We start from the raw sequence: 26,980 nt of genomic DNA, 5'->3' as shown, positions 1-26,980 counted from the left end.
TATCAGAGCTATATCCTCCTCCCCCCCAGCTCCTGGTGACGACTGACGGCTAGCCACAGGGATCACTCGATTATGCAGGAGACGATATTGGCCAGATTTACAAACCCGGGGTTAGTGAAGCCCTCCTTGACAGCTACATTGTACATGTACATGTAGGTACATGTCCACCTACATGTACATGTTGCTCTTTAGGAAATCAAATCCTTTACAAAAAATAATTATTGTCCGTATTATTATTCTCCCGCGGTGCCTAGATTTCCAAACTGCAAAACCTCGAGTATATCTGAGTAGGTAGAAATAATTCTGCCCCCTATTATGCTTTTGAGCACTGCCCCAAATTCAGCCTATTATGTAGTCGGGCGTCGCCTCCCTCTGAAAGGGAGGTCGGGAATCAAGCCTGTCCACAGTTTTGTTCTGGCCTGTTACGCAATAGCATCATGAATATTATCAAGAGTTTATGATAGAGAGAGAGTATCGAACGTAGGCATACTGTACATCAGATGTATGCGGAGAGTAATGTGACTTCCTGTATCTGTCACAAGCTTGGAATTTGCACACTGACCAATCCAAGTGTGGGTGATGTCATCTATCAAGAAAGTAGATTACATCACCCACACTTGGATGGGTTGATAGATTACATCACCCACGCTTGGATTGGTCAGTGTGCAAATTCCAAGCTTGTGACAGATACAGGAAGTCACGTTACTCACAGTATGCCTACGTTCGATACTCTCTCTCTATCATAAACTCTTGATATTATTCATTCTAGCCGTGGGTGTTGCTCGTGTGCAAAATTTACACGTGGTAAAATTAAGTGTGTGATCAATCCACTTGAAATACTGCAATCTCAGAACAAAACTGTACATAGGCTTGGTTCCTGTCCTCCTTCCGTGTAACGGTGAGGGCGGCGACGCCCGTCTAGCCCATTATGTCCCACATTGAAGTCATAAATGCGCTCCCTGCTATGTCATTGTGGTCACTCAGTCCCCTGGGATTTACATGGTGTTTATACACGTTCCTCTAACAGACTGCTTGTTATAGATACTACTACTTTCTGTGCTAATTTTGTCTTACTATTCTCACAGACTATGCCTTTAGTATGCCTCGAGGCGTAGCCGCAGGAGGGATACGGTAAAGCGTAAAGTTAGCTCGAGTTATGGCTAGTTTGACTCACATTGAAGGCTGTTGCAGTCTCTTTAGAATTTTTCGTAGCATCATCTGTTCGCACAAACTTTCTATTCAACTTATAAGTTAGCCTTGCACTAAAGCGTTACGTCAGAAAAGAGCTGTAAAGCAGCTAGCTCTGGCTGTTTAGTAGCCATTACTTGGATCTCCTGCAAACACGCCCCTTATTCCTGTAGATGTAATGCGAATGCGCGCTAATCACCACGTGTCTTCTTTCTTGCTTCCTGGTAAGCCACAAATGCAATGATACCATATACAAGTCTGACAGTCATAGATAGATCACTTCTTCTCACTTTTTTTAACAGACTGCATGCTGAAAATGGGTATACCGAAAAATGTCAATATTGTTCGTTCCTCCTTGACAAATGCGAATATAATTATCATCATCAGAAGCCCATAAAGAGAAGGACTACGGGGATCACGTTTCGTAAGTAGTTATGACCGCATTTCCAGAGTCACTAAGTGGCCTACACGTGTTATTGGCCTACACGTGTTATACGCAATGCAGGGATGCGGTACAAGGAAGTGCGGTTTCACCGGCAATTACGAAACGCGATCCCCGAGTATACGTTGAAGTTAGCCGCTTCTTCTCTTTATGGGGCTCCTGTTATTATTACCCATGTACAATGTCTACTTTATGCAAGAGACTACTTTTGCAAATCATGGCGAGAGGTATTAGCAAAGCGCCAGCTTGCAGCATTAGTTGTATTATGTTGGAAAAAAAGCTTTCAAGATTGTTAGGTCACACTCGATATACTGGCCAGTGTGTGTGTACATGTACATGTAGTTGATATTCTTATATAACGCACACGTCATCCGGATGCTGGCCGCGGTTTAATGTACACCACCACTATCTCTGGGAGCACTTTCAACCACTTAATATATAACATTACAGTTACAACGTGTACGTAGAATAATGGAAAAAACAACAGCAATTAGTTTCTACAAAATGTACAGGTCCAGGGAACTACAACTTGTGTGGTTTCCCTGCAACAGTGCTTGTGGAACCAGGCTTTACAGTTTTTGCACTTCACCATCGATTTTTTATCTTTGGGTTCTCGACATAAACAAGCAATTTCAACCTGCTTTGAAAATTTAACCTTGTTTCGGCACCTACGAATTCCTGTGCTAAATGTGGTAAGCTTGCAGTCTTCAAGGCACCTGGCAAGATGAGATCGAATAGAAACTGTGTTGCCAAATTTCTGGATACATGGATCTCTATGGCAGCAGAGTTCGAAAGCGATAGCAATCGCAAGCACGCCACAGTCTGACCCATTTGACTGCCTCTGAACATCCATCATATTGATGGATAGTGTGGGCGTTGAACAGGAGACAAGGCTACATACAACCCGTACGGTGATATTCGAAGGTCTAGCAAACATCGTGTCATACACATTCACTGTACCTTCGTCACAGCCCACATTCGATACAACACACCAGTGACTGTTACCAACAATGATAATTTGCACAAAGATCTGATCCTTGTGACAATCGAAGGCCTGACGCTGTGCAAGCGTAGGTGGTTGCAATCCCTTCATCAAAGGAGAGTGCTGTAGCATTAATAGCTGAGCAGCAGTGATGACCCTGTCATTGAGCCAACCACAAGAAGATACTACCTCTTCCTTTTCTGCGATGGTTAATTTGTATAAACAGTTCTCCATCCATACTTTTTCACTTGTAGCAGCTGTGGTAGGGCCATCATCTTCGGAAATGTCTACAACGACAGGTTTGGGAATGACACACTTGCACTTAGCAAGGCAGGCAGCTTCAAGGGCGGCAGCAGCCAAAGAGATATTTGGAGAAGCGCGCCAATTCCCTAGTGAAAGGCTGTGGTTACTGTCACTCAAAGAAATTGTCAACACTTCTGGGGAATAGCTTGCGTTAAGAATACCACCGCCACAATACAACCGAAAAAGATTGCCTACTTTTTTTTAGCAATCCGACAGAGAAGGTGCTGCTCTCCAAAACGGCTGCTGTGAAGATAAACGTACATGCCAACTTCTAGCCTGTCCGTCTTGTCTACGTTGATTTGTGGTTCGGGTTGTGCTGCATTGGTTCGATCGTTGATGTGTGGTTCGCTGATGTGTTTGTGAGCACTGACATGCTCGTCTGGGATCTCATGGTCACTGTCTACGTCAGTCATTGGTACATGTGCATCACCATCAGGAGTGACAACATCATGCTCGTCTGGGACACCGTCGTAACACTCTATGTCTGAGTCATCACCATCAGGCTCATCTGGGACACCGTCGTAACACTCTACGTCTGAGTCGTTTATTTTGGTATGTGCATCACCATCAGGAGTGACAACGTTATGCTCGTCTGGGACATCGTCGTAGTGTATTCTGGCATATGCATCACCGAAAGTGCGCGACAGGTTGAGCCTTTTGTTGTAAGGGCGGGTGGGATTCTTTTCCCTGTGATAGTTTTTGGGGTTCATGGGACAGTATCGTTTGTGAGCTTTTCCATTAGCACCGCAAATGCACCCACTGAGGATGTCATCTTCAAACGTGTCCATATCAAACTCCTCACTTGCGTAGTCTGAGTTGTTACTGCTGTCCTGTCCATCCTTGTGAGCGTCTTGGTCTTTGCTCTGTTTCTTGGCTCTTGGCTTTTTGTTCTTAGGGCTGTGAGCGTCTTGGTCTTTGCTCTGTTTCTTGGCTCTTGGCTTTTTGTTCTTAGGGCTGTGAGCATCTTGGTCTTTGCTCTGTTTCTTGGCTCTTGGCTTTTGGCTGTGAGCGTCTTGGTCTTTGCTCTGTTTCTTGGCTCTTGGCTTTTTGTTCTTAGGGCTGGACGCAGTCTTGGTTGCTTTTTTTCCGTATGTGTCACGTCCATGTTGGTCTGTCCAGACAATGCGTTGCTGTCGATCTATCACTCTTAGCTTCTTCAGCTGCACTCGTCGTTTTTTGGTCTTTTCTGTTTTGACTCCGTCAAGTACTTTCTTCCTCTGTTGATTTTGCTTGGACAACACCTCTTGTACACCTTTGTACAATGGTAGATTCATTTTTTTGTAGAGCTCGGTTTTCCAGTGATAGTCAGCCCCCTGTTGTTGATACTCGTGTGTCATGTTGGCTTGCAATAGGCCGAGGTTGGTTGAGACAATGTAATGGAGCCTCTCTAAGAATACGTGCTTTTGTCTAAATCGTATCAGAACACTGTGTGAACTCTCGAGCCAATTGGAGTGGCCACGCTTCAGGATGGGGTGGACTAGCTTGTCGGCCATTTTTGTTCTCGTCAGGCACTCAATTTTGTATGCTAGTAGGTGAAAGGGGCAACGTAATGCCTCTTTTGTACGATACAGTTTCCCTTCACACTCGTGGTGATTTTTATCGGCACACTTGCCGCAGTTACATAGTGTAAGGGGGTGAAAGTCACACTGTCGAGCAACCACGCCGTCAGATTCGAACTCGCATTCTTTACAGGTGGTTAGATAGTGTTTTTCACATGTTTGTTCTTCCTCCCATTGGTGCTCATCCTGTACGTGGTGTGTTAGATGACTGAGTCATCTTGAGAAGTCAACGGCAGACTCGCAGGTCGACAGTATGGTGGAGAAGCTATTTCTCGAACGCTGGCAGAACACGTCTGTCAGACATCCGCATCCTGCCTTACAATTTTTGGATTTGCAGTGACACTCGACATTAACAACTTCTGGAAAAAAATGTTTCTCCCTGTCTCGTAGTGCGGCAGTGAACTTCTTTTGCTTGCCTCGAACCATCAGTAGCTTGAGGTGAGACTTTGCAGCATGACCTCCGCACAACATGATTTTGGCACCGGGAAACACTTTTAAGACACGTTTGCTAGAAGAAGAGTCGCCATCTTGCCAGTGGACTTCAATGTTCAAACCCTCTGTGCGTGCCACATTCATCAATTGTGTTGCACTGTACCCTTCAGCTGACTTAGATGTGCCAGCGGTTCTTTGATGATGCCTTTTTGGCACAGATGTATAAAATATAGCAGTGCTCCGTTGAAGTAGTTTCGTACGGTGAATGTGGAATTTTTGCTAAAGAAACCACGCGTGTGGTCATTATAATATGGAAGAGTAGGTACCACAATATACAAATAGTGTTAAACTTCTGTGCAGAATTGCAATCCTACAAAGATGCACATGAGTTTCGTACTGTGATTGCTTACCTGTTTCAGGTAAGATTCCTCCTCTGGAGTGAGGCTGTGGTTAGGACTCTGCGACAGGTCAAAGGCACTCTCCTCCTGTGAAGGTGAGCGAGTCATTGCAATTATTATGGGTGTATATTTGGTATTTGCTAGCATATAAAAATTCTCACCTGTATCTCTCGCATCTTTGGAGTAGAGGCCGAGTCGTACTCTGGCAGCCTGGCCTGTTCTTCAAGTTTCTAATTAATAATAATTATCGGAAAGTGTACATTACGTATACTTGTTGTGACAAAATAATGTGTTCACATGCCACTCTATTTTACAGGGTACAAACCTCTTCATCCATGCTGATTGCACTGTGAAATCTTGCTTTGCACTGAAATCTTGCTCTCTGATACAACTTGGTGAGATGTGAATAGCTTCCTGTTCTGTGTAACCTTTATAGCTGAGCTCTGTGGTTTCTGTGGTTAGTATGACCACCAGCCCCTTACTATTACATCATGCTTCATCATGTCCAGCACCCTTACTATTTTTATCATACATCATGCTTCATCATGTCCAGCACATACATTGTGGTTCTAAATTATTGCTCAATTTCTATTCAAGATCTATCTTGTTCTACCAGGACTTAGCATAACCCTGTAATGTGTGGTTAGCTATTTTTAGGTTGTGATACCACTTTGCTTCATCACTTCCTACATGTATGTACATGAATGTACTGTACATAGCCCCCCCCCTCCCTACACACACAACAGGCTTTATACCTAATGTACTGTACATATTGAACTGTGTTGCTAAATATCCCCCCCCCCCAGCTGAGGGCACCCGGCTTAGACACGACTGACGGCTAGCCACAGGGATCACTTGATTATGCAGGAGACGATATTGGGACCACCCCTACGTGCAAGGTGTGCATACTGTACACAACTTCCCCCCCCCCCCACACACAGGCTCTGTGATTAGTCATAATGAAGGCTAATGAAGGTATTTATCCCTATTTAATTAAAGTAGAGCCTCACACCTATTTAGTAGCATTTTTGAGAGCATGTTCAATTCCTAAACTAATAATATTGATGCAGTAGCTCTCAGAATTACCTTTCCAATGAAAGCACCGTAGGTGCTGATGCCTCGGTGGAGGTGCCAAAGCTACATAACATAAAGCAAACATTGATCATGATTATTAGTGGGTAATGATCGATGGTGATTGTGTTGTTAAAAAAGATCAATGCCAAAAGTTTAAGTCTAAAATTAATGGCTGCAAGTCAGCGAGCCTTGCAGCTCTTTTCTCACTCTTGCAGCTACCAATAGCTAGCGTTCTAGTGCAGAGCTAACTACTAAGTAGAGTAGCAACACTCAGTGAACAGGTTTTGCTACGAACTCTTCTGAAAAGGCTGCAATGGCACTCGAAGTGAGCAAAACTAGCCATAACTCGAGAATGAAGCTTTATTTTATAAATCCACGAATTAAAATCCAAGAAAACATGATTAGAAGCCTATAGAAACTCTTATTTGCACTTCATTGATCCTTTAGCGGCTGTAGCAGTCTACACACACAGACACACTACCGTATAGCTCGCTTGCGCATGTGCACTGGGGCATAATGATGTGCTCAGATACAAGTGTGATTGGTTTCTCTGACAATGTGTCCTCCTCCCCTATTGTACAGATTGAGGAGCGTCTCATCAAGTCTCCACCTGTCCATTACTGCGTGGACAGTGCTTGTGTGGGGTCTCGTCAGAAGGGAGCGGGGTCGACACCTCTATGGACACCACACCCTCTAACGCCCCCACCACTATCAAACTAGGGGGCACTCCACAACTTGAGGTACACACCTCCTACACATTTATAGCATTTTATATTTTTTGTGAGTGTGGATCAGCTATTACTATATAACCTACCCCCACAGACTGTTCGGAACGAACAGTCTGTGGGGGGTAGGTTACAAGCTCTTACCTCAATTTCAGCCCCTTTCCCCATTGGTAACCCACCCAGCCACACCCAATACCCTCGTGAAACCCCTCCCCCTTTTCAAGTAATGGTCAGAGTGTGCAGGGGATCCCTCCTTGATGTTTTCGGCAGTCACAAAGTACTCTCGGATCTGCAGGACTACACCTACCTATATCAGGACATGACGAGGTTGGTACCCAACTGTAGCGTACACCCTCGGCTACCCGCCAAATAACGTTTCGGGGTGCTCAAAACTTGTAAGTGCCGAAACAAGGCAAGGGCCCGGTTAAAGAAATCCATACACGTTTGGGCGAGGGGGGCGCGCCAAAACACGGGCGAAAACTTGCGCTTTAGGGCATGCCTCGATTTTGGCAACTTTATGTTTCCGATAGCCGCAGTGCACGGCACCCATTAATGAGTCGATGGCAGGTTAAGTATTAGAATATTTTGCTGGTGAAAAACCTTTGCGATGTGCATGGCATTTCTTCTAAAATTATGGATCAGCACGAGGATCCCGGCTCAATAGCTTGAAATTCACCAAACCTAGTGGTTTTACTGTACATAGGCTACTATGGAGAGCAGTCTTGTGTTAGTTATAGTTGCTGTCTCCATTAACAGCTTACAATATTCGAGTTCACTTGAGCTTGCTAGAGAGCACAACAGTAGATCTACACAGGCACTGTATTCGTAGATTTCATTGAAAAGGTAATTCTGAGAGCTACTGCATCAATATTATTAGTTTAGGAATTGAACATGCTCTCAAAAATGCTACTAAATAATAGCTGGTATTTCCATAATTCAAAAACATGTACCTGTACATGAAACAATTTTATACATGGCTTATGGCATAATAAGGCAATCTATATTCATGTTAGGTAGACCACAACATTCCAATTAGACACATGCATGCAGCCACAGCCTGTTGGACCATAACTACATGTACACTTAGTCCATTTGCCTATTGCCATGACCACTTTCCAATCAAAATTAAATTACACTGGATTCAAGTAATTATTTATTAGTTCTAGAAACCGCTAATAGTGTGACCAAAGTACACTTACTGAGTGCGCGTGCGCGTGCAGTCCACTGATGAGTCCCGGCACAATAAACATTAGGGACGAAAAGGTCTTGTATTCGACCTTCTGGGCTATACCAATGATGGATGATCGACTTGATCGATCGTCCGTTACTGTAAGTGTATGGGTTTTTGTCGCACTTTTCTGCAGCTCAAGCACACCTGTCCAGCAACATTTTCTCCATACAACGCCTTCTCATGGATCTGACCAATGAGGTTGCGTAACACCAGGTGGAGGTACATGTAGCAAGAGTATGGCCGCCCAGATTGAGAATGACGGCGTGGCAGGATATCAATACTGGAGACTGCTGCCAGGTAACTCCACTGCAGATAGTGTGAACTGCATGCTGTTACTGTTCCACCTCACTTGTATTAGAGCTTTAGCTAGCAAGCCAAGAAAACACTGGCTCTCTCCTTAGCTGTTTATGTGTTTATGTGCGTGCTACGTCAGTGCTGCACGTGTTTTTTTGTTTTTGTAATTATAATGTTTTCCTGTCCTTACACAGAAAAAAGTGATTGACTCCTTCGGAAAGTTCAGGTCAGCTTTACTACATGTGTACGTACCTGACTTAGCACCTATTGGGGTGTAAATAAGAGATTGAGTTACTATTGGGCATACAGGACATGTAATGGGTAAAAAAAGTACCTATTGAGCGTATATATACATGCACGTACTAGTGATTATCAAAGCCAAAACTTTGTTCCCCGAAGGTGTCCGTTTTATGTAGACCACTTAAACTTTGTGCAATGCTGACATGTAATGTCTAAACAACCTCTGCCACCTCTCTTTTTTGAGAGGCTTCAGTAGTTACGTATCTACCTCCCTAAAAATCTCTCTAAATGCTGAGAAATTATCGGTGTTTTCTTCTGGTTCACAGACTGAGTTCATTGTAGACAGTGAGGAGTGTGCACAGGGCCAGAGACACGGGAGCAAGCCTGGCATCTCTCTCCAGTTTGATGGCCACTGGGACCCATCGCCAGCATCAGCTCTTACCGGACAGCTGGGAAAACGTACGTGCTTTATTTTAAAAGAATGCCAGCCTGTTTTGAATACATTTTGTTATGGGCAGTCAAAGATAGTTGCAAATGCCTCTGTAACATTATTCTATGTACATCTAGTCCGTCAATTGGACACTATTGGGTACGTACATGTATCCACTTTTTCAGTGGTGCTCCCTTTCTTGCACTGGGCGTAAGCACACAAACAGAGTGCTTATACACTACACTTATACAAGTATGTATTTCCTACTAAGTCAGTAGAGCTACTTTTTAGCTTATTCTGTCTGATCATGTGTATCATTATTATTGTGGGGGGGGGTATTATTGCGTATTATTGCGTATCATGTGCGTTTTCTTGAACTTTGACCTCGACTGCCAAGTACGAGTACGAGTGGCAACCCAGAGTAAGGAAGTTACAAATCTGCATTATACCCTACACCTACAAGACATGAGTCAAATACATACATGTATGTATAGCATCATACCAATCGGCCTGATACAAAAGAAAAAGCATGTACCATGACCGTCGGTTCTTGCACGTCCCTCCAAATAAGCTGAAAGTAAACTCGAAGCAGCCACCCTCCCAACCAGCTCAACAGGTGAGTATAGCGGGCTTAGAAGCAAGAAGTGTATTGCATGCAGTGTTACAATGTATAATTAGTTCCTGGTAGTGTTTTGAGTGTGTGTTAGAAAGTACTCTGATTCTCCATCTGACCATACAGGTAGAGTTCATGGGGAGCAGTGATATGAGAATGAAGCAGCTAAGGATGATATCAAAGAATAGGAACATAAAGCGAATGACCTCGTGGTAAGTGTTTCAGATTTCCTCTAACAGCTAGTGTACAAGTTCCATGTGTATTTAACCTACCACCTATTATCCAGGCTATAATTATACGTACTTTAGTTACCTAATTAGGTAGGGTCTTTAGGAGGAAATTCCCTTACAAATATCCCCCACTATAGCAACCTGAATTCTAGCAATAAATTGTTGAGAGGATAAGTAGTACACCACATCTTTGCAAATGCTGCCACGCCCTTTCTCGAGAGGCACCCAAAAACAGTATACACACGAACTACGGATGCTTTCCCAACATTAGAACTCCTCATGCATATGAGCATAGACTCTGACACTCAGTAACATGCTTTAAAATACTTTATGTGGTTGTGTACTTAACAGTGACCCTGTACACAATGCAAGAAAACAACAATGTGAGCAAGTACATGCATGTACATGCATATATACAATGTACAATATGGGAGCTCAGGTATAAGGTTATTTACGCCGCTTCTTAGCAGCAGGCACTTGAGACGTCTCAGTGGCTGAGGCCGAGGCCTTACGGTTGGAGGTGGGGGTGCGGCAAACTGAAAGGGTTGTTGCTGGAAGGAAATACAATTGGTTTGAAGTACGCCAAGTTTTTGTTTTTGCGTTGAGCAGTTACAGAGCTGGAATACACACACACACACGGACACAGTCAGCTTTATGCCGTAGTCCTCGTGCGGTCGAGACATAATTATGTCAATGTTCGTAGACATTAAAGCTACCACTCAAGTAATCTCCTATACGTACATATATTTGTTGTATAGCACTCACCAATTGGTGGTTGAGGTTGAGGGCTCTCCTCCTCATAGTTGTAATCATAGTCCTCCACACTCTCTTGAGCCTCACTGGGGCCATACAACACTGTACTGGTTTCACTCTCCTCTGAAACTAGGACAAACCATATAGTTCACCAAAAACCTACTGGAGCATAGAAGAGTTACCTTCTCGTTCATCATTGGCTGCCTCCTCCGGCCCGTTTCCTATGAGGTAGTAACAAGTGATATTGGCCAACGTCACCTGCACTCCGTCCGTCAGCTCATAATAGATGTTAGGCTTGAGGGCCACCTGGGAGGTGGGAGGGAGTGACATGCACATCACTACAATTACACCTCAGTGTAAGTTACATTTTTGTCTTGTCGCTCAATAATCATTTAACGAGCGGTCAAACATTAGATTAGCTTACTGAGTTCTCTGCTATAATAATCTAACTGTCTTACATGCATGTACATGTATGTATGATTTGCAATACCACCTTTCGCCTGAACGTCTTATTCCGACTTCCAAGATCCTTTATAAAGTGTGAACCCTTTTCCACAAGTATCTGTGCATGTTTCCGGGAGAGGGACCCATTGGAGAGTGTCACATCACAATCCTCCCCACGTCCTACCAAGTTATCCCCTGTTGTACATATAATTATGTGTGTATAGAAAATCGGGGACACACGCACACACATGCACAGAGTATGTACAATCGACTCACCCTCTTTGAGGAAATAGTCGAAATATACCGGGGGTGTATATTCTACGTTTTGGGAGATACTCTTGTCCTGGGAGAGCACTCGCAAAAGGCTCGCTGATTGGGTGCTCAAAGTCTAATTACGCTCTGCCGTTAGTCTTTCTGGTTGACATTATCAGAAGGTATCAGAGTGAGCAGACTCAGAATATATACAGACAGACAGACCGGACTATAACTTGTGGCCCGCCTACGCGCCTCGGGTTAATAACAATCATCGTTTACCATATTTGAACTCAATGTAGGGGCATATGTCAGTAATATCTTTGTATCTTGTGATGGTATATGCACATAAAATACTACTGTTCATGTTTGGCTATATAAATACAGAAAAATAGGAGATGGTATCTGGGCGTGTCTATAGCGATAGTATTGTAAAACATGCCGTAAATGCCTATTACAATATTCAACCTACCGTTCCATTAGTAATCGAACTGTGATTGCAAATACACTTTAATAATTTACCTGTTTCAGGCAAGATTCCTCCTGGGCTGTGGTTAGAACTCTGCGACAGGTCATTAATTAACCTCTATTATACAGGGTTTACAAACCTGATTTGGCTCTTGTTCCTGCAGGAATACGCTGGACGGCTCGCTTGTTGGGTTGTGAGAGGAATCTTCCATGCTGGTTGCACTGTTGCTCAACTTGGTGAGAGCTTGTGAATAGCTTTCTGTTTGTGTAGCCTTTTATATTGTCAGCTTTGTGGGTTTTTTAGCTGAGCTCAGTGGTAAGTGTGGTTAGCTGAATGAGCACAGAGGAAAACCCTTACTATTTTTAGGTTGTATAATTATAGCCATTATGTCACACTCATACACCTAGCTCCTACAATTTAAGGTATTAGAGTGATGGCAAGGGTGGTGGTGTCTGGGGGGTATTTGTTGACATATACTGTACAGTTAATAACCCCTAGTACATGTATATAATTAATCCTTGTGCTTCATTTGTGTGTATTAGGGTTAGGACTGGCAAGGAGGATCCATGCGCTTTTAGAGCTACTGAATGCATTTGTTAGTTTTGACATACAACTATCACACACACACACACACACACACACACACCACCCTCCTTACACAGGTCCAACCCGCTCCTGTCTCACACTCTCATCATTCATGGGGATTACCCCGCCCACCTACCATTTGGGGCTGTGCCTCTGTTGGCTACTAGTAAGTAAGCCAGGCTGTTGTTACAACGACTCTAACAGTGTGTACAACAAGAATTTTTGCGGACAAGTGAGTTAGAGTAAACACCAAAATAGATTACATCATACATTGTATGTGATTCAAAATTTTAATTTGTCGTTCCCTTTCAATGCATCTATATTGACTGAATTAATCATCTAATGCTACAGCTAGTGACCCCCCTCTAGGTTAGTGTGAAACTGTGACATTGTTCACGATGTACATTGTATTCTGTTTACAGTAACCTCTGTAACACTTGGGTCAGACGATGGTGTAACTGCCCCAAGAAAGGGTATGATGTGCACAAGGTGTGTGTGTGTGTGTGTGTGTGTGTGTGTGTGTGTGTGTGTGTGTGTGTGTGTGTGGGTGTGTGGGTGTGTGGGTGTGTGTGTGTGTGTGTGAGATTGTCGAGTTAGTCGAGTTAGTCGGCACTTTGTGGATCTGCCCAATTCATAGCTTTGTGGGGGGTCACACCGACCATTCCCTGACTAGAGACCATGCAACTGATCATAAATCAGGTCCATGTCTATTAATGTCGTGTTTACCTTGTGGCTCGCACACTTTTTTCATGCAACCTCCTCGATGTGTTTGGTATCCAGGAAGAACTGTCATTTAGAGCGTCTGGACGACCAACGAGGGAGCTGGCCGATCATCTCAGTAAGATCGGATCGTAGCGAAGGAACTCGTGACCAGCTACAAAAGGGGTTAACTTGTAATAATTATAGATTGTATAATCAGTCACGTCTCTTATTGTCTAGTGAATCTGTACCGTCTGTTTTGGCTCAGTTGCACTCTACCAAATACTCACTCTAGTAGACGATGTGTTTACTGGTTGTCTGATTTGTTGATAGGGCATAACTACGCAGTTACATGTGCTGTGTATTGTCTGCAGGTGATGAGGATGACTATAAAAACTGGCCCCGTAGCATCGACCTGTCGCCTTCCGTTCTACAGCTAAGTGGGGAGCAAGCCCAGCATACATCCAGTTTGAAGGCCACTGGGGACCCTATCACCAGCCATTTCTGTAAGCTGTAAACATTAATTTGGCTATCAATGATAGTTGCCAACTGACACTTCTTGTGACACACACTTGGTCTAACAGGTTGAGTGATTGGGAGCAGAGCAACGATATCGAAACAGAAATAGAAAGTGAATGACCTCGCGGTAAGTGTTTCACACCGTATAGCGGGTTACTTTTCGAGGCACTAACATTTTGCGGATTGCTCAAACTAAACATTAATATTAGATAACGTATTTCTATGGGGTGCCAATTGTGTCCAAATATTGTGGTATTTAGTGAGGGTATTTAGCAAATGTTTGACGGCCAAACGACTGAGAGTATTTAGCAACAACTGAGGGTATTTAGTAAATGACTGAGGGGATTTAGTAAACGACTGAGGGTATTTTCTTCAGCGAGTCAAGGTCAATACTAGGCGTTTGTCCGTAATGTATACATTAGGGTGGATCACACTATCCTATAATGCCTGAGCGAAACAAACGTCTGGCACCCAGGTCCCAATACCGTATAGCAGGTTATTTTTGTATGGTGGAAATTTTTGTGTAGAAGCAACATCCGAAAATTACGACTAACTAACACTATGATCAAACCTATATAGACATGTACCCCTACAGACTGAGAGTTACGCCCTGAAGGAAGACGTAAAGCTGGACTTACTGGAGACTGCTGCCAGGTAACTCCACTGCAGATAGTGTGAACTGCATGATGTTACTGTTCCACCTCACTTGTATTAGAGCTTTAGCTAGCAAGCCAAGAAAACACTGGCTCTCTCCTTAGCTGTTCGTGTATTGTTTATGTGCGTGCTACGTCAGTGCTGCACGTTTTTTTGGTTTTGGTAATTCTAATGTTCTCCTGTCCTTACACAGAAAAAAGTGGTTGACTCCTTCGGAAAGTTCAGGTCAGCTTTACTACATGTGTACGTACCTGACTTAGCACCTATTGGGGTGTAAATAAGAGATTGAGTTACTATTGGGCATACAGGACATGTAATGGGTAAAAAGTGCCTATTGAGCGTATATACATGTACATGTATACATGCACGTACGCGTAGTGGTAAAGGGTTAGTAGTTATATGAAAGTGACTAGATGATAGTGATTATCAAAGGCCACCTCTGTAGCCAAAACTTTGTTCCCCGAAGGTGTTCGTTATGTAGACCACTCAAACTTTGTGCAATGCTGACATGTAACGTCTAAACAACCTCTGCCACCTCTCTTTTTGAGAGGCTTCAGTAGTTACGTATCTACCTCCCTCTAAATGCTGAGAAATTATCGGTGTTTTCTTCTGGTTCACAGACTGAGTTTATTGTAGACAGTGAGGAGTGTGCACAGGGCCAGAGACACGGGAGCAAGCCTAGCATCTTTCTCCAGTTTGATGGCCACTGGGACCCATCGCCAGCATCAGCTCTTACCGGACAGCTGGGCAAACGTACGTGCTTTATTTTAAAGGAATGCCAGCCTTTTTTGGAATACATTTTGTTATGGGCAGTCAAAGATAGTTACGAATGCCTCTGTAACATTATTCTATGTACATGCACTAGCCCGTCAATTGGACACCATTGCGTACGTACATGTACATGCTTTTCTTTTGTATCAGGCCGATTTGTATGATGCTAAATGTACATGTATGTATTTGCTCTTGTAGGTGTAGGCAAGAGTGTATTACCAAGAGTATGCAACTGCCTCTGGAGATGAGATTAGGCATTGGGCCTCTGCTGCGTCACTACAATGTGTAATTGTGTAAACTGTGAAAACCGATAAGGCAACGCATCAGAGTCAGTGCACGTGCATAGCATTTTGGCAGTTGGCTGTGGAGCATGCTGCTCTACACCCTTAATTAGCGGTTACCACAGTTTACACAAGTACACATTGTAGTGACGTAGCAGAGGCCCAATGTCATCTCCAGTGGCAGTTGTATACCGTGCTCTACCGAGATTACGCCCACATCCGAAATTACGCCCACCCCCACTTTTGAGTGGAAGTTCCTGCATAGGCTATTTTGCCTCGAGAATACGCCCACCAGGAAGTGATACATTTGTCAGTGAGTAGTTGCAGTTTATTGTGTAAGCTGGTTAGCTCTGAATATAGCTTGATATATACCTAGATTACTCCTATTTGCAACTATAAGAGACCGAGACAAGAACAATCTTTTCTACATCTCTGTTGAAGAGCATCGAGGTGCCTAATGGTGCCTAATCGGTCAGATTTTCTGCATGACCAATCAAAATCAAAGAAGTCACACTGGATCATACTTGCAAGTATTATTAGCTAGGAATCTCTAATATAGTGCGAGCAAAGTAGATTTTATTACTGAGTGCGTGTGCAGTCCACTGATGAGTCCCGGCACAATAAACATTAGGGACTAGACCTTCTGGGCTATACCAATGATGGATGATCGACATGATCAATCTCCGTTCTGTAAGTGTATGGCTTTTTGTCACAGCCTTTTCTGCAGCTCAAGCACACCTGTCCAGTAAATGTTTCTCCATAGCAACGCCTTCTCATGGATCTGACCAATAGGTTTTTGTTTCTCACATACATTTCACTTGATCCATTTGCCTATTCGTTCTGCAGGTGATGTACAGTTTGGATTCATTGAGAATGACGCTATTTTGATGTGAGGAACTGAACTGGCAGTATTTAAACAGTTACAGTCAAGAGATGTGAGTCGTCGTGGTGATGTGTATTCTGATCTAAATAGCAGCTGTTGTATATGCCCCCCGCTCCATTAGACTATAACTTTCACTTTCAGTATTAACACACACAAACGGACTACCGTATACCTCGCTTGCGCATGCACACGGAGAGCATAATTATTCTCGGCCACAGCAATTATGTCTGCATGCAGTCACATGGTATTCCTCTGATCTGTTGCCTAGGACCATCGAGAGGCCTCTCTTCCAATCGAACGCTACCAAGGTCACACACAGGAGGTGTGCAGACTCAGATGGTCACCTGACGGTCAGCTCTTAGCCTCAGGTGGAGATGACAACTATGATGTTTTCAGAGTACGAAGCTTGCATGTACGTGTACGTGTACTTTAGATTGAGTCATCCAATGCAAATGTTCCTACACAAAGATGCCTCTCAATCAGGCAAATAAGCAAATAAGCAAATAAGCAAATAAAGCCTCTCTATAGAAAACCCGTTTTCAGGTGCACCTGCACAGCATGTATATCTCCCACTCACTTTTAGTCGCATCATTTATAATAGGGTCACAGGCCAATGTTACGAGCTGTTGTATACGCTTGCCCTCCCCCCTGTGCTCAATTAGACACTAATGTACTTTTTGTTAAACCATAGATACAGGAAGAGAGGGATTGGCAACAAAAGCGCCTCGAATAGCCATCCGTGTTTCCCTGCGGTTTAATTGAGGCCGCCTACTTTCAACGTTGGGAAAAATGGCCAGACACAAAATAAGAGACAAACGATTGTTTTACTGTCAGTATAAGAATTTTGCTGCTTAACTTTCAGTTCAATGCAGTGCTTTAGGCCATATGCTACACAGTACACTACTTAGTTAGGCAGCTCTAGCTATATTATAGTAGCAGGAGGTACATAGTGTCGCATGTACCTCTAGCTACTTCACAACAATTGAAATTATGTTTTTGTCATCTCTAAATGATGCCTACAAGCAAGGGGCATCGAATAGAAGTGTTTTGGGGGCTTGGAAAGGTTGCCATAAAGGTTGTTCTACCGCGTTGGGGAGGGAAACACGGATGGCTTGTCAAGCTCTGTATTGATTTCATGTAATTTTATATGTGGCTTATGGGCGCACGTGATCCGTTGCCAATCCCTCTCTTCCTGTATATATGGTTAAACAAGCTGTTGCATACGCTGTGCCCCCCCCCCGTGTTCCATTAGACTATTATAATAACGTACTTTTTGTATGTTATACATGTATACGCTGTGCCCCCCCCCCCGTGTTTCGTTAGACTTTTTATGTGTTGTATACGCTCTGCCCCCCCTGTGTTCCATTATAGTGTTATAATAATGTATGATCGACTCTTTATCAGAGATAGGACCTTTGTCTCACATAGTGTTTATTGTCTAGTGGGTCTTTACCGGCTGTTTTGGCTCATTATGACTGTTACTTATCCATTCTAAAGTCTTTACCCACTAATCGAGGCACGCGTGTCGTATACCTCCTCTGCTCTTGAACTGTGACATACATTCGAGAATAATGGTATAACAAGTGCAAAAAACATTTTTAGGAGAGTAGGGTTGGAAGAGCATGTGCTCTTGAACTGTGACATACATTCGAGAATAATAGGATAACAAGTGCAAAAAACAAAAATGGGGAAGAGTTATTGGACAGAGTTCAGATAACAATAGAGATCACAGAAAGACGCACAAACATGAGTGAAATAAGCTTCATCACAGGCAGATAATTATACAATGTGACTTATATGCAGGAAGCGGCTTGTTTGCCAAGGTGGTTTGAACACCAATACTCGCTGGGGAAGTCTGCACTTTATTGTGTCCACATCATCATGCTACATGTAGGTGGTTCCACCCAATTTCATAGCTCCGTGGAGGGTCACAGCGATCCCTACTCAACTGGTAGTCAGTGACCGCCTACGACGTTAGTATTTAGCTTTTTTTCACAGCAATATTTTCTTTTTTGCAGCTCTAGTGAATTTCTCTATAGCAACACTTTCATGGATCTAATTACCAACCAGGAATTTGGCTGCCGATTCACTCACATTGAGAACGACAGAGATCAAGAGACAAGACTCGATCAGAGTAAGTCAACGTGTTATACGGTACCCTCTTCGATGTGGGTCATTTGTTTCTCACGTTTAATTCTTAAGTTTCACCCCAAAAGCACTCTATGTGTAACTATACACGACAATGTATAGTTACGTCCCAAAGTTAGCTACTTGCTTGCACTATAATCATCAAGGTGAGGTGTATTGGCCTACAGTATTGCCCAGCAGTGACAGTTATTGTAGCCTTTAAGGAATGGATGCATGTAAAGTACTTAGTATACGTACAATTAATTCTTAATTCGAACCGTTGCCAATATCATAAACAGCATTAGTCATTAATCTTTGTATGTACACATGTACATTATTATTGTCTTTGTGACATGCAGCCTATAAGCACATGTGTCATATACACACACAGCACATACACCACTCCAGGTATGGCAAAGACCAACTCGTTCTTTTGGGACGATTGTACATATTGCTAGGTTGTACAAAGACGTTATCTCCTCCGCAGTGGGAGCCTAGGGTTTGGGATCACCAAGCACCTCCAGTGACTGTCAGCAGATTGCTGTAAAAGGTGAGGGTTACAAAGTAATGTGTTAAACCAGCATGTATGTAAATTTATAATGCAATACTAGCCATGTACGTGCATTTTATCTCCACAGTTAATAAATTATCCCTGACTCTGTCATAATCCATGTACACGCATGTACCTAAAGTGTCTGTTTCGTTATATACGTGTGTCCATTACAAATGGTTGTGATCCTCCAACTGTGTGTGTACCTCTAACTCTAAACCATTGGATATCACCATCCCCTCATGTCCTTCTACCCACGCATTTCTGTGTCTTACATGGGGAGGTATGAGTTAGCTAGCCAGGCCAAGAAACCTGGTTCAGAGCTAGCCTCTTTATATACATGTCGTCGTGTGTGCTAACAGTAGTACTGATAATTTGCTTTTAGTGTTATGTATTGCATCTCTTGTCCTTGCAGAGAACAATTAGCTTGTGAAAGCGTGACCCTATATACCCATTGGAGATGAAGCCAATTTATTGTGTAGGGGGTATTTACCGTATTTTTTTGTCTCAGTGTGTTGTGATTCGTGTCCCAACGACAGTGCTGGCTGCTTGACAGAAGTGATTGACCAATGGATGAAGGGTTGGTCTGGACGACCAACATGGAGTGAGCTGGCCAATCTCGTCTCAGTAACATAGGAGAGGAGCAAGTACATGTAGCAAAGGAACGTGTGACCAGCTACGAGTCTGGTGAGTATACAGTGATAATAGTTGTGTTAGGTTGTACAATCAATCCTTTATCAGAGCTACGTAGGACTCGTGTGTCGCTTAATGTTTATTGTCTAGTGGGTCTTTACCGTCTGTTTTGGCTCAGTGTGACTGCTGCTTTTACCCAAGTGCTCTAAAGTATTACCAAATGTACCCACTCTGAGTAGAGAGGATGTGTTTATTGGTTGACTGATGCTTCCATTTACAGCCCCTTTGTATACTTTATTTCTTCTTGAGGTGGAGAATGGTATGGCAAAAGCTTGTCAATTGCTGTACCATCAGGAAGCAGCAGATAGCTAGATTGTTTGTTGCTGAAGCTACTACATGTTTGGCCCGAGGGTTGTTGATAGATTTCAATTCACTGGAGATGTGTCGCTGCTTATTTAAAGCCAGCCCAAGGGAGCACTGTCTAGATGATCTCACAATGAATTGAAATTATTTGTGAAAACCCAATTGCTTCAGAAGTTCAGATTACTGGTAGATCTAAAGTGCTGCCACATTATGCTGTCTACTTAAACGCCTAGGATTCACTCAAAAAAGGCTAAACACGTCAATACATGCTCTAAAAATAGATGTAGGTCTTGCACAACCAATCATTCATTTACAATTTGAACTATGAGCATCCAGCTCTGACCATTACTATATGTACACATACCTGAGGTCAATTAGTGGTAGTTTCTTTTTAAATTGATATTTCAAGTGTACTTGAAAAGCTTTGCAGGTTATACTGCAAAAGCACTGCAACCACAATGTAGTAAATACAGTTGGCTTCTGTTATAATGTCAGCAAGCCAACAAAATAATTTCATAATTATAGCTATTGCCAGTGGCTGCCTCTATGCCCCAAGTCATAGCTGTTGCCTGCAATTCATATAGGTAAAGTTTCACAAAATGAAAAGCAGCAGTAGCAGCATTAGTCCTTGATTCATTGTCTGTGTGAATTAATCTTGCCTTATTGTGGCATGAGTTGAGCAGGCCACAGATTCATTGTCTGTCCACAAGGTGGCTCATTAGCTTATCTATTGACAGCCTCAAGGTCAATACGAGCGAACTTATTTCAACATACGAGTATTCAATCCTCACAACAACAATTCAACAGACAATCGACCTTAGCCAGCACTATAACGGGAAATTGAACATTTTCCATTCACACCACTTGTTATGTCTGCCACTGGACGTTGACCACGGAAGACACAACCTTTTACAGAAGGCTAGCCGTGCCTTGCTGACAAATGGGAGCACTCGTACTCATCTACTATGGCATGGCTCTGTTGCCGATTGACTTTCTCACTGCTACGTTCTCCCATATAGTGTATTCGTGGTGCTCGCTCCAATTATCGTCATTAAACTGTATACTATAGCTTTACCTTTATTTTATTTTTTCTGTATATATTTTAAAGGGGACACTCCCCCCCACAAAAAAACAAAAACAACAACAACTAAGTATTCAGGCAAAGACTACATTTTGTATTATGTTATTGATGTTTAGCATTGATACATAGCAGTATTTGGTCCCACTACAACTTGTGTTTCTCATTAATTTTACTTTTCTAATAGTACGTTGAGTATATCAAAGCTAATCTAAACTTTGAGCATGCAGTATGCAGTACTACTAGGAGTGTGCCCTGGTACTACGTGGTACAATGTTATGCATATGTACATTGTTTGCAGAGTGAGTTTGACACCTAACAATGTACGTACTGAGAAAAATTAATACAGCCAGGATCGAGAAAACAAATTTGTATAAAAATTATAACAAAATCATAGCTGCTACATGTAGCTACATTTTACAAAAAGTTTATACTTAGTGACATTACACACATGGTGTATAATTATTATATACACATGAAGATTTAAAGCAGGCGTATATACGAGTCTGTAAGTAAATCTACAGTCACTCAGTATTATAAGAGTGATAATTAATGCATGTGCAATTATGATTGTGTTTATAAAGAATGGACAAGACCACCATTACTAGAGTAATTAATAAATTGTGCACAGTAATACATCATAACATAACAAAGTGCTGCAAAGAGTGAGCTCACGAATACGGGTTTCATACACAATCCCAGGGATATTCGTTCGGTCCGGTTCTGATTGACGTTTAATAGTGGATATATAAAAGCATTCTTGTGGTGGTAAATAATGTAGCCAAATACATAAAATGAAATGGGCAGCAATTCAATAAGTATGTATATGGTGTAAAAAATCGCAGGGGAAAAGGTCATAAATCTGGAGACAGCAGAACAGCCAAGCATCAAAATACCGATATCAAAAACAAAAGAACCAATTAGGAAACCAACTATTATGCCTTGGAGAAATTTAGAATTAACATCTTGGTAGTTTATAATACCATAAATGAAGAGGATTATTGAGAAAACAAGTATTTTCAGGAATAGGGGAATTGCCATACTAATAATTACAAGTGACATACCATGTTCCTCGACAATTGCAGTTGTGTTGTTGCACATGTCTGACATTGTGTTGTTGATGAAGGAAGTAGGTAGATGAGTACATTGCCATTCCTCGACATAATCTGAAATACTGATGCAGATGTCATACCAAAACTCAGCATACAATTGATAGTACGAATCTGTACGGTCTGGAAAGTACAACAGTATATTTAATGCAACGCAAAAAAATATACATGTTTCTGCAATCAGCAAAACTGTAAAAAAATCCCGCAATATCATAGATATTCCATATACACTAGTGCCACTACAAGTAATATAGCAAAAACATTAATCACGAGAGTCCATTTAGACAAAAACTCCATAATCCACTTGTATGCATGTAGTTGACATCTTACAATAAGTGTTTGAAAGTATCACACCCCTCATAGGGACTTTTCTGTTTGGTTCACAATTTCTTGTAACACAGTGTATTGATAATCGAAGGGATTTAGTTTGGAGCAATTATAGAGTTGAGAACATATCGGGTGAGCAAAGAATAGATTTGAAATGAAGGAAAAATAGCTATTACATTCATTCTGTATTACAAGAAGCGAAAATGATTTCCATAGGATGCTCGTGCATACGTCTTTGGAGGAGAGAGCACAAAGACTGTCAAATATTGAAGAGCTGCTGTGTAAGTTATGTGCTTTTAGGAAGACGTCATGAGTATAGGCCTCAGGAATCCTTTTCTCATAGATTAGAAAGCCTAGCGCTATTGCAGAATACAATGTAAGCTCTTCATCAATGTCTGTTGATAGGAGCATTGGTACAAATTCATTCATATTGTGAGATTCCAAATCATTTAATAAGTAACTGTCTTCATTGCTTATGTTTCGATGAACATACATGTAACTCTGCTTCATGGCATTTGTTAAATAATCAGAATAGAAACTGAGAAAAGATGAATTGAAAGCTTTTATATCAGACTGGATAAGATGCACAGATTTCAGGTAACCTTGAATAACAGTGTGGATAGAAAATCTTCGTAATTCTTCGATTGAAAACTCTTCCAAAAACGACAAACGTATGACATCTTCAATACACGACGGGTCTACAATTTCAGATAAGACACTGTTGGTCATCTCTTCACTCACAGACCCTGGAAAGAGACTCAGAACACGAGCACATTTTCTACTCAGAGGGTCCATGTACTTTTTGTAAGCAATGTCTATTACTTTGTGCAACTGATCCTCTTCTCTTGTAGACTTTTTAGATAATGTAAATGTTACGTTTTGCTTCAGCTTTGCTAACAACGACTTCAGACTATTTCTTTCACAAAGAAGCTTTGCAACAACTTTTAGTGCCAGAGGGCAACCGCCAACAACAGCGTAAAGGTCATTAGCTTGTGCAGTAGTCAGGTTTTGTATGTAATGCATTAGCATAGCCTGAGAATCCATTGGTGAAAGTGCTTCTAGATGAATTGAGTAAAAACCATCATCTAAGAAAAACAACTGTTCTTGAGATACAACTACCACATTAAATATCTGGACATTCATTGATAGAAATGTTTGAAGCATATCTACAAACAGCTTTCGATCATTACTGTGCAGGATTGGGTCACAGTTATCAAATATCAATACAGTTCTTTTTTTCTGCCATGTAATCAACGTACATAAATTGTCGTCATATACACTTTGACCACTACTTTCTGGAGACTCAGTGTCAGATATATCATGTGTGCCAGAATATCTATTACGTTCTTGTTTTTGTGAAGTGCTGGTTGAACAGAGATACCACGACTTTCTAGAAGTCACTGTATCTATATATCGAATGTTTGGAATGACACCAGAATAATGCAGTAATTCATGACCCAACTGATTTGCTAGTCTGGATTTTTCAAAAGCAGGTGGACCATTGATATTAATAATACGGACCGCGTTTGAGATAATAAGTTCTTTTACTTCTTTTAGTTCTTTGGCTCGACCAAAAAAGGGGCTATTAATAGTAGGTACATTTTGCTGAGGAAAAACTTCGTAGAACTCTATTTTACTCTCATTTCGTTCTTGATTTTTTGGTACGCTAACAGCAGTGGCGATATCCTCTCCAGAATACATGTACACACAAGCTCCTCCACTGAAAGCTGCTGCAACACCTAGCAAAACAGCTAGGACAATCACAACTGGTCGACCTGTAATAATAAGTTATATAGGTTGTTCAGTACAAAAGCAGTAGCTCGCACAATTAACAACGCCATGAAATGTCTGACTCCCTAAACTCAACACATTACCAATCCATGGTAATCGGAGGAGGTTGGTCACGATCGTTTAATTAATCTTTGTTACTGAGCGCCTTAGCGCGAGGCAACTAACTGCATTGTATCTCATAAAACCTTTGATGTATGTATGTCACGCTCAGGAATGTCACGCTTCGGTAATGCGGCATTGGGTGTGGCTACATTCGGTTACCTCCAAACTGATCTACTATTGGTATAATTACTAACTGGAAGAGGCTGTAGCTATATAAGAGCATCACATGAACAAAGCCAACAACGACACTAACTCTTGGAAAGAGATAGCACAGCTTTTGAGAGACTGATTCTAACCAACAATGTATAATTATGTATTTGCTATTTCATACAAATCTCATTCTCCAGCAAGTCTATTCTCCTTCTTTCTCCTGAAATTATACTTAAATACAACTCTAGATCTGTGCGAGGCTAATCATGCGTGTGCATATATAATAGTAACCTACATTGGACCAATTCCTACAGTAAATGCACAAAGGTTGTTACCGTTCCAGCACCCAGTTTTTGCAAAAAAATCTTCACTGTTGTCAAGGAGGTGGTGATTGTTGATGGCAGCTCGATGTGGTAATGGACTTGCGATGGTTGAGGACACTAAAGCAAGTAGAGAAAAGACTCATAGTACATATACAGACTATATGTACACGATTATTAACCTTCATATCATCCCCACAACTCACAGTTTTCTTGTATGTGCTGTGGCTTGGTAATTTTCTGTTTGGACTCAATGCACTCTTCTTGTTTGCGGTTCTCCAGTGCTTTTTGGAAATTTTCGACTGCATAACGTGTCCACCTACCAGCTTTTTCTAGAGAATTAATAAATAAATGAACAGCCTCTGAATTGATTTGGATTTGGCTCGACAGAGTGTTACATATTCGAGACGCCTTTTCATCATCATCATGAACGTTATTACTAACGTATTTTATCACTGCTGGTGGTAGTAATTCAAGAGGAATCAATTGATTACAGACGTCGTTTGGTGCCTGCTCTACAAGCTGTATAAAATCATCGTAACAATCCATGAAAGCTTTGTACTCAGCTGGCTTAGACATTATACTAAAGTGATTTACCACAAATGACATCATTACAATGACATTACTGCATTAATTATCTTAGTGTTTTCACTTTCTAATTATACAGGAAACAGACACATGATGTTCACCTGCAAATGATGGATGAATTAATTAACTCTGCGCAAATTTTATGTTCATAATTATTAAACTGACTGTGAGAAATCATAAAAAAGGTCTCACAATGCAGTTGAGTTGCTACGACTCGTCGAGTCCATGTCCATATCACAGCAGAAAAAATTGTGAGACTATGTACATGCATAATGGTGCTATAATTATGCCGAAATTTTGATTTTCGTATAGAGTGGTGCTGTAATTACATCAAGTACAGTACTGTTGATTCTGTTGAATTGTGCGTAGCCCAACTGCAAAAAGAGAGAGGTTAGGTTTGGACTTAGAAGACTACCTACAGCTACCTTATTACTAGTTCGTTTGTTTGCTGGTGAAAAACCTTTGCGAATCAGCAAAAAATTGACCCTTTGCAATCTAACTACAGTGGAACCCCTCTGTAACGGACACCTTTGGGGAACAATGTTTTGGCCTTTATACAGAGGTGGCATTTGTTGAGAGGTTGTTTTGTACACAAACTGTTCATTTGGGACCTGCATGGCCGTTATTCGGAGGTGCAGGTTGCGAACAGAGGTATTGCGTTCTGGCAAGGATTTTGTATTTACTAAGTAATAATTTAGGTTTTGCGATTCTATTGTTGCAAATTGATCAACCCTCCCAAAGTTCGTTGTGTTAATTTGATGCTTGCAAAACATTCTAGTAATACGGTAGCTGTTATAAGTACAATTATCGAAAAGACGATGTAACTATACTGAAACTTGGTTCTACATGTACGTCGCTTAATCCTGTATTATAACTGCAACACAGACACCAATCACGTTTACATGCAATTCATGGTGAAATGCAATAGGGCTTTGTAATAAGGTGTTATTCTCGCAAATGATTAACCACTAGGAGTTGGTAGATTATGCTAGCATAATTTTGAGCATAATAGGTACATTTTTATAACAATGACAATAATAGGCAGGTTTTACAGAAATACAGGTCAGTATATTATATGAGTCATAATTATAGTATAAACATTTGGAAGTACTATAGTGTATGGTTAATTATAATTATCTCCTGGGTATTCTATATATATAATTATTGTGCATGCAGGATTGGGGTCTATATATATAAATTATGTCGTGCTTTGGAGGAATATTAGTAATAGGCTGTTTAATTATGATAAAAGAATAGCATAATCCGGGCATAATCTACGATGACCGATGTGTTATAGGTTGTCTTTTTACATGACTGTGTGAAAAAGATTTACGCTGTTCGTGTTTGTAGATTTATTGTTGTTCTAATTAGCACTATCATTTATAGGAAAC

General features: G+C 41.7%; 2 protein-coding genes and 5 long non-coding RNA genes across 8 annotated transcripts in view; 2 read left to right on the top strand and 5 right to left on the bottom strand.

The window, feature by feature from the left end:
• Positions 1-12,301, bottom strand: part of LOC135347659 (uncharacterized) — a 38,396-nt gene extending 26,095 nt beyond the window's left edge. Inside the window, exons 1-2 of the long non-coding RNA XR_010398504.1 lie at positions 12,199-12,301; positions 12,113-12,152 (exon numbers count right to left, since the gene is read on the bottom strand). This is a non-coding gene — a long non-coding RNA (uncharacterized LOC135347659). The remainder of the gene's footprint in view (positions 1-12,112; positions 12,153-12,198) is intronic.
• LOC135347624 (protein starmaker-like) lies at positions 1,948-5,815 on the bottom strand. The gene is made up of 3 exons (XM_064545661.1): positions 5,630-5,815; positions 5,466-5,534; positions 1,948-5,391 (listed from the first exon to the last, which is right to left on the bottom strand). Exon 3 carries the CDS (start codon positions 4,406-4,408, stop codon positions 3,107-3,109), a length of 1,302 nt encoding a protein of 433 aa, XP_064401731.1. The 5' UTR covers positions 4,409-5,391; positions 5,466-5,534; positions 5,630-5,815; the 3' UTR covers positions 1,948-3,106.
• On the top strand, positions 6,109-8,550 carry LOC135347663 (uncharacterized). The gene is made up of 4 exons (XR_010398507.1): positions 6,109-6,203; positions 6,961-7,118; positions 7,287-7,430; positions 8,468-8,550. It is a non-coding gene; the product is annotated as an uncharacterized LOC135347663 (long non-coding RNA).
• Positions 8,885-21,568, top strand: LOC135347658 (uncharacterized). Its single transcript, XR_010398503.1, has 15 exons — positions 8,885-9,914; positions 10,038-10,123; positions 12,223-12,295; positions 12,722-12,876; positions 13,067-13,133; positions 13,425-13,537; positions 13,718-13,849; positions 13,928-13,989; positions 14,458-14,516; positions 14,710-14,741; positions 15,137-15,269; positions 16,415-16,503; positions 16,720-18,585; positions 18,970-19,815; positions 20,862-21,568. It is a non-coding gene; the product is annotated as an uncharacterized LOC135347658 (long non-coding RNA).
• Positions 10,078-12,106, bottom strand: LOC135347649 (uncharacterized). 2 transcript variants are annotated; one of them, XR_010398494.1, is made up of 5 exons: positions 11,615-12,106; positions 11,388-11,533; positions 11,077-11,200; positions 10,907-11,023; positions 10,078-10,692 (listed from the first exon to the last, which is right to left on the bottom strand). XR_010398494.1 is itself a non-coding variant. In XM_064545687.1 (3 exons), exons 1-3 carry the CDS (start codon positions 11,228-11,230, stop codon positions 10,589-10,591), a joined length of 375 nt encoding a protein of 124 aa, XP_064401757.1. In that variant the 5' UTR covers positions 11,231-11,235; the 3' UTR covers positions 10,078-10,588. The 2 variants fall into 2 exon arrangements, 1 of the variants encoding a protein (XP_064401757.1); XM_064545687.1 differs by lacking the exons at positions 11,388-11,533; positions 11,615-12,106 and having other exon boundaries at positions 11,077-11,235.
• On the bottom strand, positions 18,868-19,751 carry LOC135347670 (uncharacterized). The gene is made up of 2 exons (XR_010398515.1): positions 19,622-19,751; positions 18,868-19,119 (listed from the first exon to the last, which is right to left on the bottom strand). It is a non-coding gene; the product is annotated as an uncharacterized LOC135347670 (long non-coding RNA).
• On the bottom strand, positions 21,566-25,597 carry LOC135347664 (uncharacterized). The gene is made up of 3 exons (XR_010398508.1): positions 25,208-25,597; positions 22,267-24,413; positions 21,566-21,925 (listed from the first exon to the last, which is right to left on the bottom strand). It is a non-coding gene; the product is annotated as an uncharacterized LOC135347664 (long non-coding RNA).
• Positions 25,598-26,980: the final 1,383 nt, after the last annotated feature.

Source organism: Halichondria panicea, chromosome 14 (assembly GCF_963675165.1).
Source record: "Halichondria panicea chromosome 14, odHalPani1.1, whole genome shotgun sequence".
Classification (NCBI taxonomy): domain Eukaryota; kingdom Metazoa; phylum Porifera; class Demospongiae; order Suberitida; family Halichondriidae; genus Halichondria; species Halichondria panicea.
The sequence above is the reverse complement of the archived record's forward strand: the minus strand, read 5'-3'. Positions and strand labels throughout refer to the sequence as shown.

Coding starts and splice junctions, on each gene's coding strand:
- LOC135347624 (XM_064545661.1), bottom strand. CDS start 4,408: ATGGCCGACAAGCTAGTCCACCCCATCCTGAAGCGTGGCCACTCCAAT.
- LOC135347649 (XM_064545687.1), bottom strand. CDS start 11,230: ATGTGCATGTCACTCCCTCCCACCTCCCAGGTGGCCCTCAAGCCTAAC. Junction 11,024..11,076: donor AGCCAATGATGAACGAGAAG/GTAACTCTTCTA, acceptor GGTTTGTCCTAG/TTTCAGAGGAGAGTGAAACC. Junction 10,693..10,906: donor TCAACCTCAACCACCAATTG/GTGAGTGCTATA, acceptor ATTTCCTTCCAG/CAACAACCCTTTCAGTTTGC.